The 21,389-nt window shown below is 51.5% G+C and overlaps 2 protein-coding genes across 14 annotated transcripts in view; one reads left to right on the plus strand and one right to left on the minus strand.

Moving 5' to 3' along the window:
- The window catches only part of Tardbp (TAR DNA binding protein), a 21,189-nt gene extending 13,351 nt beyond the window's left edge, over positions 1 to 7,838 (plus strand). The window contains exons 6-8 of one of the 9 annotated variants that reach the window (XR_010042930.1): positions 311 to 455; positions 1,367 to 1,506; positions 2,224 to 7,838. Coding sequence is in view for 4 of the 9 variants with exons in the window: in XM_003471434.5 (XP_003471482.1) it covers positions 311 to 838 (528 nt within the window). In the remaining 5 variants the exon portion in view is untranslated. Of the gene's footprint in view, positions 1 to 310 lie in introns of all 9 variants that reach the window. The other 8 variants (XR_010042932.1, XR_010042933.1, XR_010042928.1 and 5 more) reach the window with 8 other exon arrangements.
- Masp2 (MBL associated serine protease 2) lies at positions 5,207 to 16,833 on the minus strand. 5 transcript variants are annotated; one of them, XM_003471207.5, is made up of 10 exons: positions 16,501 to 16,833; positions 16,196 to 16,373; positions 15,457 to 15,588; positions 13,920 to 14,116; positions 13,603 to 13,750; positions 12,325 to 12,443; positions 10,644 to 10,722; positions 8,054 to 8,188; positions 7,494 to 7,568; positions 5,207 to 5,970 (listed from the first exon to the last, which is right to left on the minus strand). In XM_003471207.5, exons 1-10 carry the CDS (start codon positions 16,768 to 16,770, stop codon positions 5,207 to 5,209), a joined length of 2,097 nt encoding a protein of 698 aa, XP_003471255.2. In that variant the 5' UTR covers positions 16,771 to 16,833. The 5 variants fall into 5 exon arrangements, 3 of the variants coding, with proteins under 3 accessions (XP_003471255.2, XP_013009340.1, XP_013009342.1); XR_010042926.1 differs by lacking the exon at positions 10,644 to 10,722 and having other exon boundaries at positions 5,860 to 5,970; positions 16,501 to 16,831; XR_010042927.1 differs by lacking the exons at positions 5,207 to 5,970; positions 7,494 to 7,568 and having other exon boundaries at positions 8,078 to 8,188; positions 12,325 to 12,438; positions 16,501 to 16,830.
- Positions 16,834 to 21,389: the final 4,556 nt, after the last annotated feature.

Genomic DNA, 21,389 nt, shown 5'->3' on the forward strand with positions numbered 1-21,389 from the left:
AGTATTCTTTCCTTTTTTGGCTAAGTTTTCTGACCTTGTAAGGTACAGGGTATGTGGGCCCGTATTTGTGGGGTACTCTTGATACATGTTTTTCAGGATGAGGCTTTTGGAGTGTCACGGATCTTTAGAAAAGGAACAGAAGTTTTACTGTTAATGTTACCAAAGCTAACGGTCATGTTGGAAGTTTAAATGAAATGAGCATTCACTGCTTTATTTTTCCTCCAAATTATGCTTAAACGCTAGGTCTTGTTGCTATTTTAGTACATCAATCAGTGGTTTAACCTTTTGTTTACACCCTTATTTCTTGCAGGTTGCCCAATCTCTTTGTGGAGAGGACTTGATCATTAAAGGAATCAGCGTGCACATATCCAATGCTGAACCTAAGCACAGTAGCAATAGACAGTTAGAAAGAAGTGGAAGATTTGGTGGTAATCCAGGTGGCTTTGGGAATCAGGGTGGGTTTGGAAACAGAGGGGGTGGAGCTGGCCTGGGAAACAATCAGGGTAGCAACATGGGTGGAGGGATGAATTTCGGGGCTTTCAGCATTAACCCAGCCATGATGGCTGCAGCCCAGGCGGCGCTGCAGAGCAGTTGGGGTATGATGGGCATGCTGGCCAGTCAGCAGAACCAGTCAGGCCCGTCGGGTAATAACCAAAGTCAAGGCAACATGCAGAGGGAGCCAAATCAGGCTTTCGGGTCCGGGAATAACTCTTACAGTGGTTCTAATTCTGGTGCTGCAATTGGCTGGGGGTCAGCATCGAATGCAGGCTCAGGCAGTGGTTTTAATGGAGGCTTTGGCTCAAGCATGGATTCCAAGTCTTCGGGCTGGGGAATGTAGACGGTGGGTTATGGGGAGTTGGTACAGAAAGGTGGGGATTTTTCTAAACTCATGGTAAGTATATTGTAAAATACATATGTACTAAGACTTTTCAGAATTGGTTTGTTCAGTGTGGAGTATATTCAGCAGTATTTTTGACATTTTTCTTTAGAGAAAAGAAAAGCTAAAGGAATTTTATAAGTTTTGTTACATAAAGGGTTGAAATATTGAGTGGTGGCTGAAAGTGAACTGCTGTTTGCCTGATTGGTAAACCAAGACACTACAATTGGTATCAAAAGGTTTCTCCTGTAATATTTTATCCCTGAACTTGTTATGTGAATTCTTTGCATGTTCAAAGTGTTAGCCATTGATTAGAAATACATTCTTTCTCCTTTTTAATTTGAGCCCCACCATATAGATTTTTTCCTTAGGAAATCTCCTTTTGGGAGATCATGCTGTCACCGTGTTTGGTTCTTTTGGTTTTGTTTTAGCACTTGTCTCCCCTCACATACAAAAGTACAATATGAAGCCTTCATTTAATCTCTGCAGTTCATCTCATTTCAAATGTTTATGGAAGAAGCACTTCATTGAAAGTAGTGCTGTAAATATTCCGCCATAGGATTACTTCTGTCTACATGCTTTCTCATTCAAGAACTCGTCATCACACTGCACGGGCCGCGTCTTTGACGGTGGGTGTCCCATTTTTATCCGCTACTCTTTATTTCATGGAGTCGTATCAACGCTGTGAACGCAAGGCTGTGATATGGAACCAGAAGGCTGTTTGAACTTTTGAAACCTTGTGTGGATTGATGGTGGTGCCGAGGCATGAAAGGCTAGTATGAGCGAGGAAAGGAGAGCGCGTGCAGAGACTTGGTGGTGCATAATGGATATTTTTTAACTGGCAAGCTGTGTCTCTCAATCCTGTGGCTTTGGTGAGAGTGTGCAGAGAGCAATGATAGCAAATAATGTACGAATGTTTTTGCATTCAAGGGACATCCACATCTGTTGGAAGACTTTGAGTTATGTTCTTAGATACCCACATTAGTTGAATGTGTTAAGTGAAATGATACTTGTACTTCCCTCCCCTTTGTCAACTGCTGTGAATGTGTATGGTGTGTGTTCTCCTCTGTTACTGACTTGTAAGTGTGGTAACGTGAACTGAAGCTGATGGGTTGAGAACATGGACTGAGCTTGTGATGTGCTTTGCAGGAGTACTTGGAAGCAGAGTTCACCAGTGAGCTCAGGTGTCTCAAAGAAGGGTGGAAGTTCTCATGTCTGTTAGCTCCCCATAAGAATGCTGTTTGCTGCAGTTCTGTGTCCTGTGCTTGGATGCTTTTATAAGAGTTGTCAATGTTGGAAATTCTTAAATAAAACTGATTTAAATAATATGTGTCTTTGTTTTGCAGCCCTGAATGCAAAGAATTCATAGCAGTTAATTCCCCTTTTTTGACCCTTTTGAGATGGAACTTTCATAAAGTTTCTTGGCAGTAGTTTATTTTGCTTCAAATAAACTTATTTGAAAAGTTGTCTCAAGTCAAATGGATTCATCACCTGTCATGCATTGACACCTGATACCCAGACTTAATTGCTATTTGTTCTTGCATTGTCCAAAGTGAAGTTTTTTCCTTTTTCTTTTTTTAAATCTAGTTTTGAATAAGTCTGGGTGACCACACGTAAAATGGTAAGCAGTACCCTCTAGCGTTTTCTTAGTGCCTCTGTGCATTTGGGTGATGTTCTGTTTACATGGCCTGTGTGAATCTCCATTGGGAAATCATGCCTTCTAAAAATATTCTCATTTGGAAGAGTGGGCAAACAGTGTTGATCATTTTCAAATGCTTTGTAGCAAAGCATATCAATAAAAAAGGGACCATAAGTATCTTTCTGCTGGGATCTGAAAAGTGGAATTAATTGCAATAGGGATAAAGTAGAAGAAACCACAAATTACCTTGTGCCTGAAGTCCATTAAGAAGCCCGATAGCTTTAAGAACGAGAAGGGTGGGTCGTCTGTCTGCAGAAGTGTTAAGTGGGCTTTGCCTTCCAAGGGGGAGGTATAGTAATGTTGGATAAACTCGCTTGCAGGACTCAGATCAGACTCATGATGCGTTGTTAAGATGTAAAAGCAATAAATTGGTTCTCTGTTGTACTGTATATATATATGTGTGTAACCACTGTGAGAACTGAGGAGTTTGTTTTCTAACTGGAAGGCTGTGCCTGCTCTTGTGTTGGTAGTTTATCTGATGCCCTTACCTACTTAAATTATGGTAAATAGGTTTGTCATTTTGCAAGTTGCGTGTTTTAAACATTTATAAACAAAGTCATTCTTTTGACCTGTGATTGCCACATTGTTTTGCTATTCAGTTTCTTCTGTAAAAGGATCTTGAGTTGTTCTAATATTTTTTTTTTTCCTGCATCTAAATCTGCATGATTTCCAAACCCTGTACCATCTGAATTTTGCATTTTAGCACTTGCACTGTTACTCAGCAGCAGTAACATGGTAACACTTAAAATGGTATTCGGGGACCTCCAAAGACTAAACTGACAAGCCGTCAAGGAGCCCAGGGGTAAGTTAACTCGTCAATGGCATGGTTTTAATCCCTTATTTACACTTGTTAAAAGTAGTTATTGGTCACACAAGGCTTTGATGAACATGTTGTGGTACTACATACCCATGGCTACTTATTCTGCCCTTAAAAAATTTTGGAGTTTAGAAGTATTTAAACTATTGGGCAAAGATTTGTTTTTGAAAGTCTTATTTGGTCATCTAAATGAATTCATTCTAAAAAAAATTTTTTTTTGAACCACAGTTGAATAAAAAGTTATGTTGCCACCACAGTTTAGTGTCTGGAGTCTTACTGGAAAAAACTTTCTTTTTCATGTGTGACAGTTACCTTTAAAAAGTTAATCTCAAGCAATTGTACTTTATATACACAAGAGAAATTAGACCTAAAACTTAGATTGAATTTTTATATATAATTACACTGTTTAGACTGAAACTCTATGAAAGGTTTACTGTTGAAACTCTTTAGGGACTAATAACCAACTAAAATCAAGTGAGATTCTAATGAATAGTATTAGGAAGAAGTAGGATGTTAGCTCCTGAGTAGCTGATTGGTGTGTGGTGCTTAGAACTGTCCTGCTGTTGCACGCTGGGGAGGTGGCTCTGCGCTGGGCGGGAGCTCTGCGCATCCTGTGGCTGTGGGTGGGCGTGTCCGCTGTTGGGCTTACCTTTGCCCTAGTACTTCATGCTCACTAAGCAGAAGGAAATCTCCAGATTGTTTCTAATAGTACCAGGTGGTTTTGGTTTTGCTGTGGGGCTTACTGGGAATCAAGCCATTTGTTTTAGTATATTTTATCATGTAAAAATAGTAGATTTCAGTCTGAAACACCAGTTTTTAGGCTGTGTCCAGTTCCCAGAAACATCTTTCCAGCTAAGTTAAATTCTTAGCACTGGGCTTAGTAAATCAAAGATTATGGGTGCTTTTAAGCTTTTTGAAATACGTTACCAAGTTGTCATTTATTAAGTTTGTATTGTCTTTGACAGTGTCCATGTTCTTTTGTCTGTTTGACAAGTGAAAAATGCTTTGCTTTTACTTTATTTTTTATTTGTCGGCAGTCTGAGGATTACACCAGGAGTCGCCCTCCTTTTTTGTTTTTGTTTTGGAGACAGGGTCTCACCATGGAATCTAGACTGGCCTGGGCTCCCTTACGTAGCTCAGGCTGGCCTTTAACTCATTGTGATCCTCCTGTCTCAGCCTCAGTGCTGGGATTACGGGTAGGCACCACCGTGCCCAGCATTCTTTCCTGACATTTTTTTGAGACAGGGTCTTGATAGGTTGTCCAAGGTAGAACTCAAACTTGGACTCCTGCCTCTTCAGTGCTAGGATTACAGGTTTGTGCCACTTTGCCCAGGTGTGGCATTTGTTTGTTTTTGTTGTTTGGTACCAGGAATTGAGGGACCTTGTGCTTGTCAGGCTGGCACTAATGCCGCTGAGCCCTGTGGCAGTGTTGGTTTTTGACATGGAAATTGGTGTGCTAATTCCTGAGCTAAGGAATTAATGTTTGCAATCCCACCACCTCAGAGTAAATTCTCAGATATTCCTGCACGTAGTACTGCTGTAATGTGTAAAGCGCTCTTAGAGATCGGTGAAGAACAGAAAGTGGAGCGTGGGTGTGCGGAAATGCCAGCGGTCACTCGGCGATGCAGCCTCGCGAGTGAGGCTGCACTGGCGAGGAGAGACAAGGATCACGGTGGTGATCGTGCGCCCCGGAGAGCAGCGCGGGTACGTGGGGGCGGAGAGCAGTGTTGATAGTTCTTGGGTTACACTGCCGCTGAACCTTTCACAGGTTCTTCTAAAATTCAGGAATCACTTACTGATTCAGACATGTAAACTAGAAGTTACTAATTATGTCTTTGATCCAGGGAATATAGTTAATGACTTTGGTGTATACCCCATACTGATCTGCTGCCCCGCATGTATTGGAGCCCCAGGACACAATCCCGCCCACAAACCATCTCTGTGTCTCATTGTCTAGAAACACTAATGCCCCTCCACTGTCGCCTCCACAGCTGTCCTTGCCCCCGGCTTCTAAGCCAGCGCACAGCATGTTGGCGGTCACTGTTCCCCCTGGGTGCTGCCGCTTGTCGTACACAGCAGTACATTTTTGGTGATCCACAATGGGCAGGTCCACAAACATTAGGTTTCTAGCAGGAAAACCTCTTTGGGTTAATCCCCATCCAGATGCAGTTCCAATGTCATTTGTCTTCATCAGGGATTCCGCTTCTTTTCTTGGCAGACAAATTGGCATGATGTTGCTGTTGATTACAACTTTATTCTTCAGTTTAATCAGTGCTATGTCATTGTCGAAACCAGCGTTGTGAATGTAACCTTCGTGGATAAACACAGCCTCGGCCCAGGCCCGTGTGTAATGAGGTGATAGTCTCTGCAGGGTGCCCATTCGAATGTCCAGGGAGGGTGCGTCATCTTTTTGCCCATAGACAGCATGAGCAGCTGTTAGGATCCAGTCATCAAATAAAAGTGCACCTGCTGCTGTAGTTTGGCCTAGTAGCAGGACTTGCCACGGAAAGTCACCAGGTTTTGCATTCTGCCCTCCAAATATACGTCCTCTGGTAGTAAGGTTCGATAGTCCACAGACTGGGAAAAGAAAAGATCACAGCTCAGTGATTTTTTTTTTTTTTTTTTTTTTTTTTTTTTTTTTTTTTTTTTCTTTTTGAGACAGGGGCTCACTGTTCAGTTTGGGCTGGGCTTGAGTTCACTTTGTAACCCTTCTCGAACTCGAAAGGATCCTCCTTCCTCAACCTCCTGGGATTACAAGTGTGCACCACCATGCCCAGCACTCAATGATTTTTTTTCTCACAAGTATTCTGCTCTGGCGGTGTGGGTATTTAGTCAACCAAAAATTACACCCCTTAAATTGGGTGGCCTCCATCCAGATAAGTGTGTCATCATTCAAGATCACATAAATGCATTTGGTATTTCTTACTCTTTAGAAAATGAATGAAAATTATCTCACAAAAATTACTTTGGCCCAAAACAGTTTTGAGTGCCCAGCTTGAGGTTAATACATAGAGCAGATGGGCATGCTCATGCTCAGGGCGGTGCGCTTACGGAGGCAAATGGACAGCACCCACCGCCACCACTTTTCTTCTGGACACTGGGTTATTTACATGAAGGTCTGGGAAAGTAGCAACTACAACGACGGTCCCTGAGGATTTGCAGAGTTACTTTCACGTTTGATCATACACACACAGAAATGAGAATGTTGCAGTTGTAGCCAGGACCCTTCAGGTTAAGGAATTCGTAATTTTGGACTGGTTTTGGTTCTTTGTGTATTTTGGTGATAGGTTCTCACTACATAGTTCAGGCTGACTTTAAATTCACAATGTAGGCTGGGCTTGAACTTGCATCAATCCTTCTGCCTCAGTCTCCTGAGTGCAGGGATTATCAGCATGTCCCACCATGCCTGGTTTTTGGTTCAAACACTGAAATGTCACTGTGTCCTTATTGCAAACTTAATTACACTCATTAATGGAGCATGTGTGTTTCCTGTTGTGGCAGTATACGTGCATTAAAACTTACAAACTTCAGCCAAGTATAGGTTTAAAAAAACTAAGCCAAATAGCACAGGAGTAATGAATATATTATTACTTTTAGTTTTTTTTTTTTAATCATTCTCAGCTGTTATTGTTGGAGCCAATTTGGGTAGAAAAAAATTTAAGTACTATTAAAAGGCATATTGCATTAATGTTTAAAAACCTAGATGTCATTGAAAACAATTGCTTAGGGAAATAATGAAGTTATTAGCTTTGGGTTTTAATAATAGCATTTTTACAGAGAAGAAAAGTAACTCAACAGAAGAACTGTTTATAAATGTATACATGGTTCGAGATAATTTTAAAAATCATTTAATTTTTTATGCTTGCCTAGTTACAAGGTCAGAAATAATCAAATGACTAAGGGCAGTCAGCACCTCCCAGCCTCTCCACACGGAAGGGGGTAATGAGAACGTGATCTCCGGGAATAATAACTTGGCCTGAGAGCCGAGCGCGCGAGGTAGGGGCCTGCCTCCCTGCCGCAGCGAAAGCTCCGCCTGTCGCCTCCCCCCCCCCCCCCCCCCCCCGTCAGTGCCGAATCTGTTGTGTGAATGTGTCCATTACCAGGCTCACAGACGGGCAGCGATTTTCCTCCTTGGGAGCTTGTCCAGAATCCGTCAGCCTCACACACATACTCACCTGCAAACCGTCGGATAAGCAAAACTGTAACTGCGTGTGCGGGTGCTGTCATGCGCGCGAATCCCCCTGGAAAAATGTTGATTCTCGGGCACCGGTGGGAGGTGAAGGTGCGTGGGAACCGTTTTACATGATTTCATAAATAGGAAGTCTGCATTACCATGTTTGCTTGCGAAGTGGAAACCTTTTAGATGTGTAACTTGAATATGTATCAAGATCTCAAGTGCTTAATGATAAGGTTTTGACTTGTTAAATTAAACCATTTGGAATATATTGTGTGTTTGTAGTAGTCATTTACTAGATAAGATCTGTTTTCAATTCTCACAAATTAACACCGAAGTCACTGTAGCTATAACATTCACTCAGTGGATGGGAGGAGCGCCTGTTAATCCTTTGTCCGTGTAGGCAGAAGTGTTTATTTTCAGGCCCCAAAGGCTCAGTGTGCAGGCGTCACCGGCCCCGTGTTAAAGCCCTGCTCACTTGCTCACCGTCACTGCCTCTCAGGGTGTAGAAGGGGGCTCTGCAGCCGTACTGGATCACCGCCGTGTAGGTGGTCACGTCGGGGCCTGTGATGTACTCCACTTGGCCGTTGGGTAGATCGTCAGGAGGGCCACAGTCAACAACTAGACAGGAAAGGGGGGGCGAGGGAGGGTCGCTTCGTCCCTGTGGGGCTCACCCTGGGCTGCCAGCATGCACGAGGCCCCGGCCCCCACCCCGCACTGCAGAGCAGCGAGCAGCGACCGAGCGGCACAGCCGAGCCTCATCCTGGTTCTCCTGCACACCGGACGTTCATTTCACCTCTAGGCAGGAGGTGGCGATCATTTTGGTGTGATTAAAGGGCCTTGCCCATCCTCATTCCACTAGATGGCTGGTGACAAGTGGGCGTCCCCCGAGGAAAAGGGTAGGATGTTCTCCCGAAGGAGGGGGCAGAATTTGAAAGATAGGGTGCTTAAGTCCCAGCACACTGGGAGGCTGAGGCAGGAGTACGGCCTGTTCTCAAAAGAACTAGCTGGAGATGCAGCAAGTGTGAAGGCCTCGAGGTCAGCTCTGGGAGCCAGAGGACCCCGTGCAGTTCTTAGCGCTCACGGAGCTAAAAGGGTCCAGGCCGCTACACACTGCAGGCTGCCGTTCTTTGCTACTGATAGGAAAAGGGGAACCCTCGAAGGCTGTGCAGTGGAGCCGCCACGCAGAAGAAAGCAGGTCTGGCTCCACGGGAGCTGGGCTGGAGGACTCTGTTCCTGAAGTCCTTTTCCTGAGTGGGGCCTTCAGAGAGCCGAAGCAGAGGGAGTGTGTTGATTGCACCTCCCTAGCAGGGGTCTGGACTGGAACTCGGCTCGCGTGAAATAGTTCCTGGCAGGAAAGCGGTCTTCAACACAGGCAAGCACGGGCTGGCTGGCTGGCTGGGTTTTGAGAGGGATCTTGCTGTGTAACCCAAGCTGGCCCTGCGTTCATTGCAGCGAGCCTCCTGCCCCAGCCTCCTGAGTGCTGGAATGCAAGCGTGCACCACCAAGCCCGACTGCTGTGGGTTTTCCTTAGGTGGTCTCAGAAACCCGGTGCAGTGCCTGGCCCTGGGGGAGCTCGCCTCCCCCAGCCTGCCTTCTTGCCAGAACTGCCAGACAATGCAGGAGGGGTGTCTGTCACAGGTGCACAGCTGAAACTGGAGAATTGGGGTTCCCCGTCACAGGTCCTGCACTGTGTGGGCGCCCGCTCCTGCTTACAGTAAGTCCCTGACAGGAATGTTACCGAGTTGCGAGCTTCCACAGAGATGAACGGGCCTCGCGTTACGAACACACATAGAAGCAAACAAGTTGCAGAAATAGCTCACGTGTCTGCTGGCCACTGTCAGCAGTGTGCGGCTGTGCACTCGGCAGCAGCGATGTGGGGGAGACGCTCGCTGTCGGGGTTACAAACCAAGCTGACTTACGACTGTTCTCCAGGAACAGAACTTGTTCAAAGTCAGAGACTCACTGTACTCTTGCTTTTCTAGTGCTGGGACTTGGGCCCGGGGAGCCCTAACCTACATCCACAAGTGGGCCTTTTTATCTTTAGACAATAACTTGCCCAGGGTGACAATGAACTTGGGATCCTCTTGCTTCAGCCTCCCAGGTAGCCAGGATTACCAGCATGCTCCATCACCAGCCTTTACTGTTCCATGACTAAAGGAATTAGTCTCATCGGCGGAGTGAAAACTTACAAAGCCTAAGCAAAGAAAATTCCACTAGGAACTTGCCAGGGAAAAGCCCTGCACAGCCTGTGCATCATGAAGTCAGGCGAGCATGCATAGCCACAGGCTGCCACGGCTGGGGGTGGGGCCGGGCAAGCAGGGTGTAACCCGTCCGCTTGCTTGTGGTACTAGGGATGGAACCCCGGGCTGCTTTACCACTGAGCTACCCCGCAGCCCCTTTTTAAAAAAAAAAAAAGTGTCCTGTAAAGTTTGAGATAAGGTCTACCAGGTCGGCAAGGCCCGGCTTGATTCTTTAAATAATGCACACGATCCTTAGTTCACAACGTGGTCGTTCCTGCCACTAACCTGGTTCGTGCAGAGGTGTATGTGTGTGGCGCTTACACACTCAGCACAAGCCACCCTCGCAACGTGGCACATGCCCACGCTCGCACACACAGTGTCTCACGGAGGGATACACACCAAAGCAGTGGTGGTGACTGCACTCTCCTAGGGTGGCGAGGTGACAATTAAAATGTATGTTTGCCTTTTTTTTTTTTTTTTTTTTTTGAGACAGGGTCCTGTTCGTTCTGACCTCGAGCTCAGGGCTATTTTCCTGCCTCAGCCTCCTGAGGGCTGGCATCAGAGTCGTGCCATCACACCAAGCCCTGTTTTCCATCTTTTCCAAGGAGACTACTTGTGTGGGTGGAAAAGATTTCCAGCGCACACTCCTGCTTTCCCGGGGAGCTTGGCTCTACTCTGCCCCGAGGACGCTGAGATGTGGAGGAAGAGAGCACATGGGACTTCCAGCCCTGGTAAATGGAGCCGCTTGGGGGCAGGGGCAGAGGGGGGCCAGGCAGCGACAGAAGCGCCAGGGTGGCAGCAGCGAGGGAGTGGTCACCGCGGGCCGGCCGTACTGCTGCACTCCGGCACTGGTCGGTCCCAGGAGCCGTCCTTTTGGCAGACCGCAGCAAAGGATTTCAGGGGCCGGGAGCCCTAAACGGATTCAGAAAGTTAACTCGTTCCATCAAGTCCCTCTCCAGAACCGGGCTCCCACCGCGCTTCCCGTGGCACTGCTACACGTGGGTCCCAAAGAGGGTGACGGCCACCAACTAGCCTCTGTGTCTGCGGGCACTCAGGAAGCCAGGACCTGGACACGCCCCAGCCAGCCCGGTGCAGAGCGATATCGGCCCGTTTGCTGCCCGAAGCCCAGCTGGTTTGGGCCACCCGTTACGTAGGTCAGCTGGCAAAGCGCCCTGGCACTTTCGGGATCAAAACTGCTCTTGGCAGCAATTTTGCTGCTTTTCACCGTGACCCAGGAACATGTCAGGTTTCAGGGTTCCTGCCTGTGCCCCGCTCGTTCTTTATAGAGTGCAGAGGGTGCGGGGTAGGTTTGGTAGAAGCCGTGCTGCATCAGCCTGCTTCTCTGTGGCCAGGGCCCTGAGCCAGAGGAAGCCACCAAAAATGCTCCGTGAGCATTTCCCATGTCTTCATCAGTTTTTTTGCTAATAGTGATTTATAGGAAAATTTTTTCTGATCCTGGTGGTAAGACCTTAGTACTATTATTATTACTATTTTGAGACAGGGTCTTGCTCAGTCACTGACTTGCCCAAGCTGGACTTGAACTCAAGATCCTCTTGTTTCAGCCCCCCAGAGTGCTGGGACTGGATGCATGCACTGCCATGCCCTGCTACAGAGAAACTATTCTCACTTCCTGAAAGTGTTTCTTTTTCTAAATTCAAACATTAAAAAATGAAAGAATATGATGGCGGCATTAGATTTATGCTTTAAAAGGAATCAAGATTTTTTTTTTTTAACTTGAGAATCTGAGCACATTTGCAATGGAAGGAGTTACGGTCGAGAGCCTGGCCAAAAAGTTTGCAAGGTGGGAAATTATTTTCCTGTTCTTGACCCTCCACAGGTCTGCGGACTGCATAGCCAGCTATCACTTCAATGTTATTACTTTTTACCTCTGGGATTCAGTGACAATTTTGAACAACATAAAGAGGACACGTTAATCTCTTACCTGTGCCCCCGAAGCAACGTGCTAAGCATTTTTAAAATTATCCTCCCTCTCCCTCAACAGCGATCACTATTTATAACTTTGCAGAACACACTCTTTCCCAAGGCCATCTCAGTTTTTGTGAGCCCAGGAGCTGTTTGGGGGAAGGGCACCAGGTGACCAGGGGGAGGCCTGTAATTGAACCCAAGGTGCTCTCCAAGCTCGCTGAAGAGGGTACTGTGCTGGAACCTGCCTTTCTGTTTCAGCTGCTGGAACGCGTGAACAGACGGAAAAGTTGCCCGTTTTAATCATACCGACTTCTACAACACGACGACAAGAAATAAAAAGGGCCCGGGGCCTGCGCTGGAGCGCGCTGGTACCGAGCATGCCTACACTAGTGCACCGAGGTCCTGGGCTCTGGAACCAGCATCAGAGTCTTGCTTTACAATTTTTTTAAAACAGAACCGATCTTTCCTTATTTCTTTGCTTTTTACCATTGAAAGTCTGGCGAGAAGCACCGTGCCTCCCCCCACCCCGTCCAGCAGAAACTCTGCACAGGAACACGACTCTGCGCCATTTGTTCCGTGGTCACTCACGTGTAGAAGCTCGTAGCCGACCTCGCAGACCACGGAGAAGCTGTCCCGGAAGACGTACTCGTCTTGCACGGGCGAAATGCGGCCGTTAGGTGGCGCCATCGGGTTGGGACACGGCTGCGCTGCGGAGAGCAAAGCAGGCCTTTTGGTTTGGACGTAGCCCGGGGCAGCCAGGGCTGGGCTGGCAAATCTGAAGTTCTTGGTTTGTGAATGAAACACTAGGAGAAGAGACCCTTGCACAAGTGCAGTGGCGTTGCTAACCCGGAAGGCAGGTTAACCTCAGCTGCTTCGGCTGGGACTCAGATGCGGGCAGCTGCAAAAGGCAGGTTTGCTGGAAGGTACAAGGCCTGAAAGCCAGAGCGAGGCTTCAAGGGAAAGAGGGAGACGCGGGAGAGGCACAGGTCTTGCAGTCAGAGGGCGTAGCTGCGTGGCTGAGTGGCAGAGCTCGAGGCCCTGGGTTCGATCCCCAGCATGAGAAAAAGAAGCCCCAGGCCGTGCTGGGCTGAGGACGGAGTGAGGGACGGCAGTGACGCTTCCCAGCGCCTTGCCGGACACCGCGTGGCACAGGGAGATGCCCAGGTCCAGACGCAGGAAACTGAAGATCCAGACAGACCCTGGGAGCCTGCAGCTTCCCCTCACCAGCGCCCCCACAGTGTGCAGGCCTCTGGGGAGACACTTCTGCTCTGGCCCCTTCCCGTGAGTCACCCCACATCTTTCTCCCCTGGGGTGGGGAAGCAACTTGCAGGCACAGCCTTGGTGGGAGTTTTGTGGGGGCCCCAGAGGACGGAACCAAGGCCAGGGTGGGGAGCAGCCTGAGAGGGAATTTGTGAGTCCCACACAGAGCCCCTGACCTGCTGTACCAGCCCCCTGCACCTGGACTCCCCGAACAGTGACGCCTCTGAGCTCATGCAGGGCTCTTCCCTCAGTCTGGAACACCCTTCCCTGCTCCACACCTGCTCGTCCTCTAGATCCAGCTTCGGGGCACCAGCTCCCCACAGGCTGTGCTTGCCACAGAGGTGGCTGTGGTGTGGTAACTCCCCCCCCCCGCTGGACTGGGGGCACAGGCCGTGGGGACGGTGGCTTCAGTGTTTCACATCCCTGTTACGCCTCCATGGGAAGGGAAGATGGGCGGTGGATGGATGGATGGACGGATGGACGGATGGGTGGAGGGATGAGCTGACGGAGAAGGGGTGCGTGGACCGGTGGGTGGTGGTGGATGGATGTCTCCATCTCCTGGGCACTGCGGGAGAGGCAGAGGCTCCTTCCCGCGTCTGTGCTCACCTGTGCTAGTGTAGTGGATCTTCCAGCCTGTGTTGTCCCCTGAGTCATCCGTGACAAAAGTGACATTCACCGTGTTGCTCTTTGTTTCGATCCTGCGGGGTGCCGTCTCCCCACACAGTGGGCCAGACTTCCCTGTGCCTGTTTGGATCTGAACCCCGAGGGCCCAAAGCTCTAGCACGCGCTGCCAGGCCCGGGCTGGGTGAGAGGGAGCCCCTCGGCGGCCCCTGTCTCCATGTGGAACCTGGTGGGGACCTCGCAGAGAGGCTGAGGGGCCCCGTAGGGTGCTGCGAGACGAGAGGACAGAGCCAGCGCCATACCTGGAGGGAGTCATAGGGACACTGGGTTTCGGGGTGCCACTCTACATCGAAGGGTCCCACGAAGTCCAGGACGACACTGAACCCCTCCTCCAGGCGGATGTGGTAAGTGCAGCTGGAGAGCTTGGGGTAGGGTCCTGGGTATTCGGGGCTGCTGAACTCCCCCGACCGCGCAGTGAAGACCTGGTCCGAGCACAGGGCTGGCGGGAGGAGGACAGGATGGTGGGGCTCACTCCCACCTGTCACCTTCTCTGTAAGCAGCAGGGGGCTGCTGCTGGGGACCGGGGCTTGTGGGCAGGACATCCTGGGGGTACCTGTGTCCTGACCTGCCATGCAGTCAGCCCCCGAGCCTTTGATACAGCCCCACTGCCCACCAAGGGCTGAGGGACTGAGAGGGTCGGGTCCTCTTGCTTGGGGGCTTTGGCTAAAGGGAGGGAGGCGCTGGACATAAAGGTTTCTGGCCGGGGACACAGCTCAGAGGTGGAGCTCATGCTTTACATGCACAAGGCTGGGGCTTGATTCTCAGCGTCACAATAAAGGAAAAAAAAATAGCTCCCCAGGGTCTCTGCCACCAGCAGAGTGGAGGACAGGGACACCCTGCGTCTGTGGCAGTCCAGAGGTGAAGGGAGGTGGGAGGGAGGGCCTGCCAGGTGAACTCACACAGGAGGAGGAGCAGGGTCCCCATGACCCCCGGGGGTTTGGGAAAGGGAGGAGGTGGCTCCTGGGGCCCAGGGTCCTTTCTGCTCCAGCCCGCCCCAGTGATTCCTGTTGCTGCATGGATAAGGGGTGTCCTTGGGTTCCTGGGGTGCTGTCTACCAGGGCCTCTGGGGCTCTTCCTGGGGATGGGCTTGGCACAGCAGTAGGAAGCTGGGTTCCACCCGCAAGGTGAGGGGGTGAGTGTGGCAGCCGAGGCCTGCAGGCTGCGAGGTCCTGCGGTGCCCAGGGAGTGGCCCCTGTGCAGTGGGGAGCCCAGAGTCCATCAGGGTGACACCTGCCAGGTCTCTCGGCCCCAGCCAGCTCTGAACCGAGCTGCTCCAAGAGTGCGCAGAGCTCAGTCTTTGGGGACCAGCAGGGCGCAGGAGCACTAGGTCCCATGTGAGCCCCATCTCAAGGGGGGCGGGGGACCCTCAGGCTGCTGAGAGAAGGAGCTGGGGTCCTCTGAGTCTTCCCCGACCTCCCATAGAGACAACAGGCGTGGTGCCGGGCCAGGTTTATTGGTGGGTGGAGGCAGGACAGTGGGGGGACCCCATGGGCAGCCAGGGTCTCTCCTGACTCAGTTGCAGCCCGCGGTGGCCCTGGCTTCTGACCCTTGGGCCAGGGCAAGCTGGAGTCAGGCAGATCAGGGGCTCTGCTCTGGAAGAGATAGGGGTCAGGGGACACCAAGCAGGGACACAGGTCAGGGCCAGTTCCCTGGGACACGGGCAGTCCAGGCGCCTGGTGGGGCTGCAGTGAGGGGCCAGTGTCCTGAGGCCGGGGCAGGTGGCTCCGAGCACAGCCTCCCCCTGTGTTCCCTGGGTGGGGGCAGGTGGGTCCCCCTCACCTGAGCAGGTGCGCTTATTCTGGTGTAGGACGTAGCCTGCCCGGCAGGAGCAGTAGAAGCCACCCAGGTAGTTGTGACAGTAGTGGTCGCAGGGCGGTGACTCCTCTGGGGACACCTGGCATTCGTCGATGTCTGGGAGAGAAGTGGGCAGGGAGTCAGGAGGAAGGGGCTGGACAGAAGCTGGCCTGGCCTGGGACTCTGGGGCCCTATGGTCTCAGTGGTGCTGGGCCGAGCCCCCTGGTCCTGGGATCCAGAGACAGAAGCACTCCTCTGTTTGCCTTTGTTTTTTAGGCATGGTCTCCCTGTGTAGGGAACACCGGCCTAGAATTTAAAATCCTCCTGCCGCAGCCTCCTGCGTGCTGGAATTACAGGCGTGCACCGCCACACCTGGTACAAGCACCTTTTTTAAACCAATGAGAGACCGACTGCCCTTCCTGAAACCACCAGCCGGTGAAGGAGCCGAGCAAGGTGCTGCGTGGCTCTTAGCCCACCACTCGGGAGGCTGAGGCAGGAGGGTCTTGAACTGAGGCTCTCCAGGGCTGCAGAGCAGGACTTTGCAGAGCAGGATAAGCAACAGAAAGAGAGCCTGCTGCCCCGGTCAGGCCTGGGCAGAGCTCAGGCTGGGGACCTCGCCTTGTCCCATGGTGCCGGGCCGTGGCCTTAGGCCTGAATCTCCAGAGGTGGGGGACCGAGCATGTGGTGGCCAGGGAGCCACCCAGCTGCAGACGGTGCGGCTCACCTTCGGCTGCATAGAAGGCTTCGAAGCCCTTGAACGGCTTCTCGTTGGAGTAGTCGGAGCGGAAGGTGATGTCCAGGCTGGGGCCCGGTGAGTAGAAGGTGTCATTGCCGGGTGCCCGCTCGGTGTCCGTGCTCTGGTGCCCACACAGTGTGGCCAGCACCTTGGTCCCCGAGCTCAGCTGTGGGGTCGGAGGTCACGGGGGGAAGGCAGGGCCCAGGCCCGTCCGGATGGGATGTCCCCAGCCCAGGAGGATTGGGAGGACCCCCCACCCCTCCCCGGCCCCTAGAGTCCGGCAGAGGTGGCACCTGGACGTAGTCGTACTCGCACAGGTAGGACAGCTCCAGATCGAAGTGGGTAAAGTAGAGGCGCAGGCGGTAGCCGGGGGGCGCGGCCAGGGCCCAGTGGCGCTCCTGGTGGTCTGCGTACTCACCCGGGAAGCCAGGGGACGCCAGGCGCCCAAACAGGGGCTCAGGCCACTTGGGGCCCATGGAGGCAGCCGCTGCCGAGCCCCACAGCAGCCCCAGGGGGACGAGCAGCCCGAGGGGTGACACGGTGGGCGCTGCCACCTGCCCCATGGCGAGCCGTCCAGAGGGCCTTGTGACTCTGAAGTGGCTCCTCACCTTTGCTCTGTTTGTCCAGCCCTGGCCCTGCCCCCTGGTTCTGGGAACGGACCCCGTGACTTCCTCCTGGCCCACTTCCGGGCAGGGCCAGGTCACTCCAGGACCAGGAGTGGCAGCAGCGTGGGGACAGTCTGGGGACGCGCCTGGATGTGCCTGTGCTGCCCTGCTCTTCGAGCTTCCTCCCCTAAAGTGGCCTGCGAGGTCAGAGGGAGCTGGGTCCCTCGGTGAGGTGGACAGCAAGGGCTCCTGGCGGAGATGTAGCCAGTACCAGTCGGGGTCTCCTCTCCATCACCCCAACTCCCCAGGGCCTAGGAAGAGAACGCAGGCGGCTGTGAGGATGGACGGCAGCGAGAGCGACTGTCCGTTGCCTGGAGAGAGGATCTTGCTATGTAGTCCAGGCTGGTCTTGAAGTTGAGGTGATCCTCCTGCCTCAGCCTCCCGAATGCTGGGATGGATGGGAAGGACGGATGGGTAGGTGGGAATAACGATCCCCTGGCCAGCAGTTCCCTTCCCTTCCTGGAAGGGAACCAGGCACTGGTGGCACTAGGTCCTTCTGGAAGTGGTTAAGGAACAGACCACCCCTCCTTCCTGCAGCTTGGAGATGTCTTCCTTGGAGATGTCTTATATAAAACATAAAACAGAGGCTCCCAGGCCCTGCTGGGGACAGGGGCGTTGCTGAGAGCCCAGCTGCCTCCCTGCCCGGCTCCTGGCACCCACCCGCCAGCTCTGCGGCTTTAGCTCAGTTTTGGGTGCTGGCTGAATCCAGGGCCTCATACTGAGCCACCTCTGGGCTTCACTAAGTCATCACGCTGCGTAACACACTGCCTGGCGCATCCAAGGCCTTGGGTTCCGGCCCCAGCAGCCCCTTTCTCCCGAGAGAGTGTCCAAAGTCAAACTGAAAAGTCACTCATGCCTTCCGAGGAAAGTGTGGTGCAGAGCCGGGCACTGCCTCCACCCCCAAGAGCGCTCTGCCCTGGAGGCTGAGGCAGGCAGAGCGTCCCAGGTCTGAGTTCAACCTGCAGAAGGGAGCAACTCTGTGTCAAAAAACATTGGGGGGAGGGTAAGTTGCTGGGGTTTGAACCCAGAGCTTTGCACTGAGCCTCATCCCAAACCATTCTTTTGGCCCTGGGTATTGAACTCAGGACCTCACAGGCAGGTACCAGGCAGGCACTGTGCCACTGAGCTAAATTCCTGACCACAAACCCTTTTATTGATTGATTGACTGATTTGTTCCTTTTGGCGCTAGGGATTGAACTCATGACCCGTGCGCTTGCCAGGCAGGTGCTGGCCAAATCCCCACCCTGATTATACTTTTTTTTTGAGACAGGGTCTTGCTATGGAGTTCAGGCAGGCTTTGAACTCACTAGGTAGTCCAGGTTGGCCACAAACGCATGCAGTTCCTTCACTTCAATCTCCCAAGTGGGATTATGGGCAGGTGGCACCACACCCAGCTTGACTGATTTTTGAGACAAGGTATCACTAAGTCACTGCATTGCCTGGGTTGGGTTTAAACTTGTTACCCTCCTGCATCGGCCTCCCACAGTGTTGGGACTGCAGCAATGCACCCTGAGTCCAGCCTCAAAAGACATTTTTTTCTGTAATCCCAGCACTCAGGAGGCTGAGGCAGGAGGATTGCCATGAGTTTGAAGGCAGCCTGCACTATATAGCCAGCCAGATCCTATTTCAAAAAACTACAATAAATAAACAGCATTTAAAGGGGTTTGGGATGCAGTGTAGTAATAGAGAGCTTGCATAAAGCCCTGGGTGTAATCCTTAGCACAAAAACAAGAAGAGCAGGGTATTATTATTATTATTATTATTTATTGTCTTTTTGAGACATAGTTTTGCTTTTGCAGTACAGGCTGGCCTTGAACTCACTTTGTAGCCCAGGCTGGTCTTGAACTTGTAATGATCCTCCTGTCTCAGCCTCCCAAGTGCTGGGATTACAGGTGTGAGCCACCACGCCTGGCCAGGATATTATTATTATTATTATTATTATTTTTGTCTTTTTCGTTTTTATCGGTACCGGGGATCGAACTCATGACTGCCTGCTTGCAAGGCAGGCAGCTTATGCTGCTGAGGGATTTAGCTCACCGGTATAAGCACCTGCCTTGCAAGCAGGCAGTCGTGAGTTCGATCCCTGGTACCGATAAAAACAAAACAGACAAAAAAAAAAAAAAAAAAAAACTATTCAAACTGAGGATTTTGATGCTCTCCTGTCTCTCAGCACTTTGGGAGGCTGAGGCAGGGAGATCACAAGTTCAAACTCATACCAAGACCTTGACGGGGGTGGGGGTGGGGGTGGGGAAGCACTTAGAGAACAGCAAAAAAGTCTCAAAAACTGAATATGTTAAACATGAAGTCTAAAAAATGTTTGAGAGGTACAACTGAAGAAATTTTCCAGAAGACAGATAACAAGAGAAAAGGACACGTGAACCTAAATAAAGACAGGCCTTCAGGGGTGGCAGTGCGGCTCAGTGGCGAGCGCCCAACTTGCACACCCGAGGGCCTGGGTTCCATCCCCAGCACTGGGAAAAAATCAGAGCGTGTTCAAGGGTTGGTCCAGCAAACACTGGATGCCTCTGAGGAAGCCTGACAAGTGGAAGTTTTAGAGACAATAGTGAGGACAGTTACGTCAGATCCTCGGAAACAGCAATCCCCGGCCACAGTGATTAATAAGCATGGCGTCAGCGTGAGCTGGAGAGTTGGCTTCTGGCCGGATATCCTGCGCTGAGTGCTTTCTGTGTAAACTTGCGGTGGCCCCATATTCGACTTGTGGTTTTGGCAGAGGGTTTGTGACAGTCGCTGTTAGGCAATCGTGTGTAAGAACCCTTCTTTGGTTTTGAGACAGGGTCTTGCTACGGAGCCCAGCTGGCCTAGAATTCTTGGGGACCCTCCTGCCTCAGCTTCCTGAGTCCCGGGATTATAGGCATGCACCACCATGCCTGGCACACATGACAGATTTTAGAAACCTTACTTTTGCTAGGTGTGGTTGTTAAAGACAGCTAAATTAGGAAAAGATATTACAGGCAGTCAGACAGGGGTGGGCCCTCAAGGGAGTCAGTGCAGAAGATGAGAACACAGCACATTGCAACGATGGCTGGAGGCTCAGCTATTGAGGGCCAGGCCTCAAGACCAGGGCGGGACGACCAGGCCTCCCTGCCTCCTCAGGGACAGGCAATATACTGCAATTGTCATCAGCTGGCCTAATAAATCTAGCCGGACATCAGTCACCCAGGTTGCGTGACCAGGACCTCCTGGCACATCTCTTCCAAAAACGGTCCTGGTTCTTTCTCTGCACACTTGCAACATGACCTAAGCACTGCTGGTCTTACTGGCTGGTCACAGCTTTGCCCTGCCTTGTACCCACTCGTGATTTTGTACCCACCTTGTGGTTTTGCTCTGTAGAACTTCTAAGTGGGGACCATGGCAACCACTGGATTCCCTCCCGTCTCTCAGGGTCTTTCTCTATAAAGTTTCCTGTCTGGACCACCGCTGTTCCTTACGGTTCATTTTTCAATCATGGGGAACACAGATTTGGTGTCTGGGACACGTAGCAGGTTAGGAGCCCCACTGTGTCCCTTACATCATGGAGAGGTCCTGTGGCAGGGTAAACTGCACAGCGAGGCTGCCCCACTCCAGAAAATTAAACACACAAAAGCTACCTCCCTGTCTTAGAGCAGCTGTTGTGGTCCTCACTACACCCAGAGAAGGGAAGCAAGAAGGGAAGACCTGGCTCCCGCTCAGCCGGGCAGCACAGCGTCCTGGACAGGTCACCCGCTTGCTGAGCAGAGGTTCACGGAGAAGCATCAGGCCAGGTGAAGCCTGTGATCCCAGCGCTCAGGAGACTGAGGCGGGAGGCTCAGAGTTGGAGGCCACCCTGGGCTGCAGTGACATCCTGCCTCAAAATAGTAAAGTTAAATAAAATAGGCTTCAGAGAGCTGGTGAAGAGTTCGGGTATAATCTGTGATTAATTTATTGAAAGCTAGGAAGATGAAACGACGAACACTCCAAGCCAGGACTGAATCCTGGAAGGCGGCCGCTGGGCAGCGGACACAAGTGGCCGTGGCCATGCAGCATGACAGTGTGAACCAAGTCACCAGCAGAGCCGGACTTGCTCACGGGTGGGCGAGGGGTGCAGGATGGGGGTGGAGCTAAACCCTCACTTTCTGGCAGAAAGGGCACAATAGGGACAGATGCAGCCCCTCAGGATGTGTGACCTCAGCGCAGGTGGCTGGAGCGGGCAGACACCAGCAGAGCAACTGCCGACCAAATCCTGAACCCTCTGCCCGGGAGGCAGGTCAGACTCCACAGCTGGCCCGAGTCATGTGGCTGAGAGGCAAGCGCCACAATGCCCCCTCCGCTCATTTTTGCCAGGGTGGTGGCGGTGGTGTTGAACCTGGGGCCTCTGCACTGAGCAGTTCCCAGAGCTTCTCAACATTCTGACAGTGTCGGCGAATACTCAGGCTGGGTTTGAGCTTGTGATCCTCCTGCTGCCTCAGCCTCCCAAGGAACTGGGATTGCAGAGTCAGCTCCCTCCCACAGGCTGCAAACCAGGACTTCCTGTCCCCTCC

Source organism: Cavia porcellus, unplaced genomic scaffold (assembly GCF_034190915.1).
Source record: "Cavia porcellus strain 051 isolate PalLab524CR breed Dunkin Hartley unplaced genomic scaffold, mCavPor4.1 scaffold_25, whole genome shotgun sequence".
Classification (NCBI taxonomy): Eukaryota; Metazoa; Chordata; class Mammalia; order Rodentia; family Caviidae; genus Cavia; species Cavia porcellus.